Consider the following 6412-nt stretch of genomic DNA (forward strand, 5'->3'; position numbering starts at 1 on the left):
GACAGCGGCCGGGGCTCCCTGGTGATGGTTGATATGCTAGACGGGCATGAATATAATCTAATTGGGCGGGATACGGGAGGTGGTTGAGACCAATTGAGGTTGTTGTAGGTGCAGAGGTGGTGGGTGGTTGAGGTTGTTGAGTGAAATGAAGCTGAAACTTTTTTTGGCTGGCAACGAGTTGGACTTGGCCGGGATTGACGAAGACAAGGCGCAGAACCACAACTCGATTACGGAGTAGACAACTCGTATATACGGGACTACAGCGTCACTTGGGCCTCATGACCTGAGATTCTTCCTCCATTGCTGGTCTAAGTCTCGGACGTCGGTGAAACTATGCACTAAGGCTTCCGCAGATGTCCGCATACTTGTTTATTTCTTCGTTTATTCAACCTGCACCATCTTCCGCAGGATTGCGCTGCTGGACAAATTGCAATAGCGGAACGAACGTAAATACACAGATAAAATAAGTAAATAAATAAATAAGCAACCAGTGAACTTCCCGGCAATTCCGTCTAGGGATTAGTAAAGGAGGGCTAAAAAAGGAGAATGAGAAGGAAACACAAGAGGAAAAAGTGCCGGAATTAAAATTTTTTTTGAACGAGACATGGGAGGAAAATGAGCAAAAATGCCATACATAATTGTGGCCATCCATAAGGTAAAATCCGAACTGTTGTTATGCTATCAAGTCGGGCTTATGTTCTTCTGAATATGAACAGTCCCGTAATATATATATAGATATATATGTAGAGAGGGAGAGAGAAAGAGAGAGGGAGAGAGAGTTCACGCCGGCTTTCCCGGGCCCGGCAAAATAGTAAATAATATAAAAATGTTGAAGTAAGACAAGTAACAAAAATGAAAAAAAAAAAACGAAATAACAGTATTCCCAAGGAGTAGGAATTGAGAATTGCAAAGATTTCAGCACTAGAAAAATGCTTCTGTTTCTTTTCGACCCTCAATTAAAATATAGTACCAATACCAAAATCCCACCATTCAGTCCATCCATCCATCCATCCATAAGTCAACAGATCGAGCAATCAATCAACCTAGCCGACTTTCTCTCCGTTCTAGAAAAAAAAACAAAAAAAAAAAAAAACATAAAGAAACACAAGAATAGGAAAAAGCGGCAAGGAAGAAATAGCTAGATCGTGTCAAAGTCTCCGCCCGCATCGTCATCATCCAAGTCCCCCTCGACGATCTCCTTCGCTAGTTCTCTCTCCCGTTCACGCGCCTCCTGTGCATTTTTCAGCTCGAGTCTATGTTGGTTCATGGGGAATCTCATGGCCTATATTTCGTTTGCCCGGTTAATACCATATATATACCTTGCTATCATATATAGCGGAAAAGGTCAAGAGAAAATATAACCATACCTTAACACTCTCGTCATGAAGATCCAAACAGAACCGGATGCGCTCATGGAAGACCTCACCGGGCTCCCCAGTCGCATACACATCCCCCACCTCCTTGCTCTTCATATACCCGTGCTCATGATCCAGTGAAGCTTCGATTACACCGTCCCGGATGGCCTTGGCGACGATATATTCTGCTGACTCTTCACTATCCAATCCTAGACGAAGACAGATATCCCGAAGGGAAATTCGCGTATAAGCCAGAGACATCATACGAATGCCGGTCTTGATGACATTCTGTCGAAGACGTAGGATAAGTGTGTATGTGCCGTCGCGTCGGAAGGTTGAGCTGTGTTTCTGGACAATACCGATGAATCCATCTAGGTCGCCGATGCTGACGGCCTGCACGAGCAGGAAGTAAGGATGCATAGCCCGCTCAAGGGTTGCTTGGCGGAAGATTGCGCGGTCAGGGATATCACCCATCAACAACTCGACGACAACGAGGAGCTTAGTGGATGCCTGGTAGAAACCGCCTGCGGTGTGGCTCGAGGGGGATTTGCGAGTGGCACCGATCAAATGCTCGTGAGCCTCAGTGTACTGCAGTTGGATGGCACGGATCCGACCAAGATAGTAAAGATACCGAGCGATCTGGTTGTTGGGTGCTCCTGGCGGGAATTCTGAGCGAGAGACGAAGAGGTCTGCTTGGGAGATGTGCGACGTTGACAGGTAATTACGCAGGAGGAGGGTGGTGATAGTTGCCTGGATGTCTTGGTCCTTTCGAAGAACTGAAGTTCGCAATGCCTGAAGTAGTGGCTGGCGGATGGAAATAACGGCTGCGGCTGGAGACGGGGGAAGCGGAGCAAGCTGCTCGTAAAAGAGCGAGTAGTAGAAATAAACACGAGCAGCCAAAGAATCCAAGGTTCTTCTATTGTGTGATCGCACAAGCTCCACAAGGCTACTGGAGAAGTTTGCACCCTGTTCAATGTCCTTCTTGTCATATAGATAGATCTGGATGAGGATAGCCAAATAGATATCGACCTCGGGAAGAACATCGCGCGTAGCGGTTCCCTTTCCATGATACCTTGATTCACCATCGACATCCATTGGCAAATCAGCGGCAGCATCGGCGAAAGCCGATTTCTTGCCAATGGAAGCTAATAGGAATGATGCCGTTGAATCCGAGGGCTGATATGTTTCTACGATGACCTGGGCAAGAAGGTCAGCAGACAGCTGTTTCCGTACCGATGATATCGACCGCAAGGCTCGCAATGTAAATCGGGGATCAAAATGAACAACAGCACGTTCGAGCAGTGTGAAATTGTTTTTGATATCTGTTAAAAGAGAAGCGATAATAAACACATGCGTTAGTTAAATCACCATGTCTGCCAGAGTCATCAAAAGTGGCATAAAGGAAGAAAAAAAAAAAAAAAAAATCAAGCCAATAGTACCTGATAAGGCTTTCTCCCTGGGATCAACTTGCACCTCAAGCTCAGCCGCGTCACCATCCTCCACCTCATTCATGGTGATATCGTGCTGATTTTGTTCGGGTTCTCCTGATAATCTGGAGCCCTTGGATGGTGGCACCACCACAGTCATCCCGTCATCAGGCTCACCTCCTCCTTCACGATGATTCTTCTGCGTGGCAGATCCATTGATATCAGCGTCGTCTTCTGCCATTTCCACATCCTCCGTCCCGTTGACATTGTTGACGCCATTCTCGACGGGGTCTGAGCCGCCGTTGGTGTGAGGAGCAGTCTGATCGTTTTCAGCAACCATCTTCTTTGCAGCAGATGTGGATGCTGAAGTCGAAGTTGGTGTTGATGTTGAGCTAGCGGTATTGGAGGAGGACGTCTTCTTGCCAGAGGCAGCAGCTGTCTTCCCCCGGGCAGATGATCTGGTAGAAGGAGGAGCCGGCTTATCTTTGGAATTCTGGGAAGTAGAGTTTGAGCGATGTTTTTCTCCGTTAGCTGAGGTGTCCGACTTGTTGGACCTCAGGGAACGCCTTTCAGCAGGCATATTGGAGACTCTGAAGGTGAGTAGCTTGTTGGGCGTACTACTCGGCGCCTGTGCAAAAGTTGGAACTGGGGGATGGAGCTGGCGGCTGGCAGCTTAGAAGGGAAGAGACGACAAAGCAAAGAAAGGAGAGTGTGAAACAAAGTACAGTGACAAAAGAGCCGTAGGGGGGAGAGAGCTAGCAGGAACCTAGAGCGTCTGGGGGGGTGGATGGGGAGGGTAGACAGCAATGACAATGCTGTGTCGAGGTGATGTTTGAGGTGGTCGACAGAAGAAGGTGACAGAACAGGCAGGCCGGGTTGGGTTAGGCGTGGCGGGCGATGGGCGGGTTGGGCTGGGCTGGTTTATGTGGTGCTGCGCTGCTGGAAGGGCTATGCCGCAGCTAGGCTGGGCTGAGGCTGGGCTGACTCAGCAGCTCCGCGTACCGACCAGTCAGCACAACAGCTGCCTGGGTCAGCAGCCGTGGTCAGTCGACAGTGGCGAGGAGCCGCCTCTGAATGGTGAGCAGCTGCGATTGCGTTGATACCAGGGGATTGGAGATCACCAGTCGCATCGTTGATCGTATAGTTTTGTTTGGACCTTCGACGTGCTGGTCTTGGCGTGGAGGCATTGATATGTTGATAGTAGACATATCAACTCTGTCCCGGTTCATACCGTAGGAATCGGATTCAATAGCATACCTCTATAATCCACTCCAATTGAGATTGAATTTTGATTCCCGTTCGCTTACCGCCTTCACCAATGGGTCTCCTTGAAAGCCATCTAGAGCAGATCTCCCTCTCTGCAGCTGCCATTGCGGATCTCCCGTATGAGACGATTCACCCAACCTGCTATCATTTATCGCTCCTATATTTGACACTCGCTAACATATCTACACAGTTTCCCGCCTCCCAAAATATTCGCCAATGCTATGCTCGGCCCCCATGACATCACAACCCTAATCCGCGACACAGAGCCTCACGAACGAGCCCTCTTCTCCATTGACCCCTCTGCCAATTCCCAACCCCGCGTCACCTCTGCTTCTTCAGCAAACTCCCAAAGAAGAGCTACCCGTACAGTCACCACTGCTGCGTCTGGGTCTTCATTCCCGGATCTAGTCCTCCCCTTTCCCCATGAGGGAGGAGACTCCATGGCCAGTCGCATATATGCTGCAAAACACAACAAAAGCCAATCCGCCGTAACCCAGGTCCTCGGTGGAGATATGGTAGATGAGATTAAGAAGTCGAGAGGTGAAGTTGATGTCAAGATGTTGCTAAGGGGAGCAGAGATGTTGTGTAATGTCTAGTGAGTTTATGCCTCTGCATGTTCCCACCCATCCATCTTGTTGACTGATTTGCGCGTCTAATCTCTCCCTTTGCTGTCTGCCAGCCCTATTCCCGGCGCCCAAGAACAAATATCCACTCTCCGCCACCGCCATGAGCATCTCTCCGCTTCCGTCGCGCATCTGGAGTCGCGCATTGCAGAGCAAGCCGCTCAGTTGCAGCGGATGAACCGCTCGCAAGATTATTCCAGTGATTACGACCCTGCAGAGCTGGAAACCAGCACCGAAGTTCTTAATGCGGAAGTATCTCCGCACGTCACGGAGGAAGACCTGCATCGCGAGATATTCGAGATTCATGAATTAGAAGCCCGGAAACAGAAGTTAGAAGAGCGGATGACGGGAATGGAGAGGGATCTGGGCGAGTTGATGAGATGAACAAACAGGATAAGGAAGGATATGCTATGTACAACGTGTGAGGTTTTTATTGGCTTTTTAACGTCTACACTTTCATATTATATTATCCTGATCGTAGATCTGGTGTGGGATTATCTCTCCACTCATTAGCCCAGTCATCACCTACTGATGTGTGATGCATACGAGAAAGAGGAAACTCAGTTGCGCTTGCTGGTATCCTACAGTACAGCTGCCCATGTCCAGCCGGAAAGCGGCGTATGAGAGTGAGGTTGATGTGTTGGTGACGGATGGATAGAGTGGGGAAGGGGAATGAAACAACCGCTGCTCCGAAAGATTCTAACACCGACTCCTCCATCCACTGTATGCAGCAATGGATTTTGTTGGCTAAAAGAGCGGCAGAACGCGAAACCGCATTCCTGGCTGCTTCCTAAGCAGTCGCATTGCTAGATGTATATTTTGTGTCTGGAAAGCATGCTTAAAGATAGGGTTATGGGTATTCTTAGCCAGGAAAACGGTCTTAACGTCCAATTCCTACCGTTTTAAACGACGGTAATGGATGTATCTGTCTGGGTATATTACTTGATGATAATGCCCGAGCATGACAAGGACAAGGAAATGAAGCCATTCTCTGAAAATGAATATCGAACCCTCCTGAACCTCAAGTGAGGATTTAATATAGATCCGTCTCATATAACTAGTGGTTAAAGTATCTCTACCTGCATTTGAAGTCCGTGCCAAGACTTGTCCTGATTGGGCAATTTCCAACATCAACGAGTCTTCGTGTCAAACCAACTCTCCTTTGGTGGCCAATATAGCTACATGTCGGCTATCCTCCACCATATTATTCTTATCATTCCTTTCAACTCCAAGGCATATATATACACTGTTCTTAACTGCATCCTGAAATCGTACGTGGAGGAGCGAGCCGTCCTTGAAACCACCGTTGGGAAGTGCCTGTCGCTGCCAAACAGCTGCAACGATGGAATCCTCCGCCTCATCGAACCAGCCCAACCCGCCTAATAACAATCCCAATAACCCTCCGAACCAGGGCTCTGCTGCCATTCCTGCAGCCCAGCAACAGAACCTAATCCGCACTGATCAAGTCCAGAAACTCCCACACCTGACCGATGCGATGAAAGCAGCAAACACGCAGGCTGTGCGGAGCCTGTGGGAGACGATCAATGCAAATGCTGCGGGTACCCCCGAGTATAACGCCGCCCATGCAAAGTTAGCTGGTATTTCACAGACTCTCATGCGCCAGATGAAGTCGTTTCAGTATCGACAGATGCAGCTTCAGCAGCAGCAGAAACAAATGCAGCACGTGCAGCAGCATGTCAAGGACAGGCGCACGGGAAGAGTGAAGACGCACAGCCACCCC

General features: G+C 48.9%; 3 protein-coding genes across 3 annotated transcripts in view; 2 read left to right on the forward strand and 1 right to left on the reverse strand.

Moving 5' to 3' along the window:
- Positions 1-1138: 1138 nt before the first annotated feature.
- On the reverse strand, positions 1139-3362 carry HCAG_01246 (hypothetical protein; the record flags this gene model as incomplete). The annotated part of the gene is made up of 4 exons (XM_001544149.1): positions 1139-1282; positions 1368-2552; positions 2589-2677; positions 2795-3362. The coding sequence occupies 4 exons, from the start codon at positions 3360-3362 to the stop codon at positions 1139-1141; spliced, it is 1986 nt and encodes a 661-aa protein (XP_001544199.1).
- A 370-nt stretch (positions 3363-3732) lies between these two features.
- HCAG_01247 (predicted protein) lies at positions 3733-5055 on the forward strand (the record flags this gene model as incomplete). The annotated part of the gene is made up of 4 exons (XM_001544150.1): positions 3733-3859; positions 4126-4165; positions 4239-4643; positions 4728-5055. The coding sequence occupies 4 exons, from the start codon at positions 3733-3735 to the stop codon at positions 5053-5055; spliced, it is 900 nt and encodes a 299-aa protein (XP_001544200.1).
- A 958-nt stretch (positions 5056-6013) lies between these two features.
- The window catches only part of HCAG_01248 (conserved hypothetical protein), a gene marked incomplete at both ends in the record, with an annotated part of 1517 nt that continues 1118 nt past the window's right edge, over positions 6014-6412 (forward strand). Inside the window, one exon of the mRNA XM_001544151.1 lies at positions 6014-6391. Within this exon, the coding sequence (XP_001544201.1) occupies positions 6014-6391 (378 nt within the window). The remainder of the gene's footprint in view (positions 6392-6412) is intronic.

This window comes from Histoplasma capsulatum, genomic scaffold, assembly GCF_000149585.1.
Source record: "Histoplasma capsulatum NAm1 scaffold_1 genomic scaffold, whole genome shotgun sequence".
Classification (NCBI taxonomy): Eukaryota; Fungi; Ascomycota; class Eurotiomycetes; order Onygenales; family Ajellomycetaceae; genus Histoplasma; species Histoplasma mississippiense.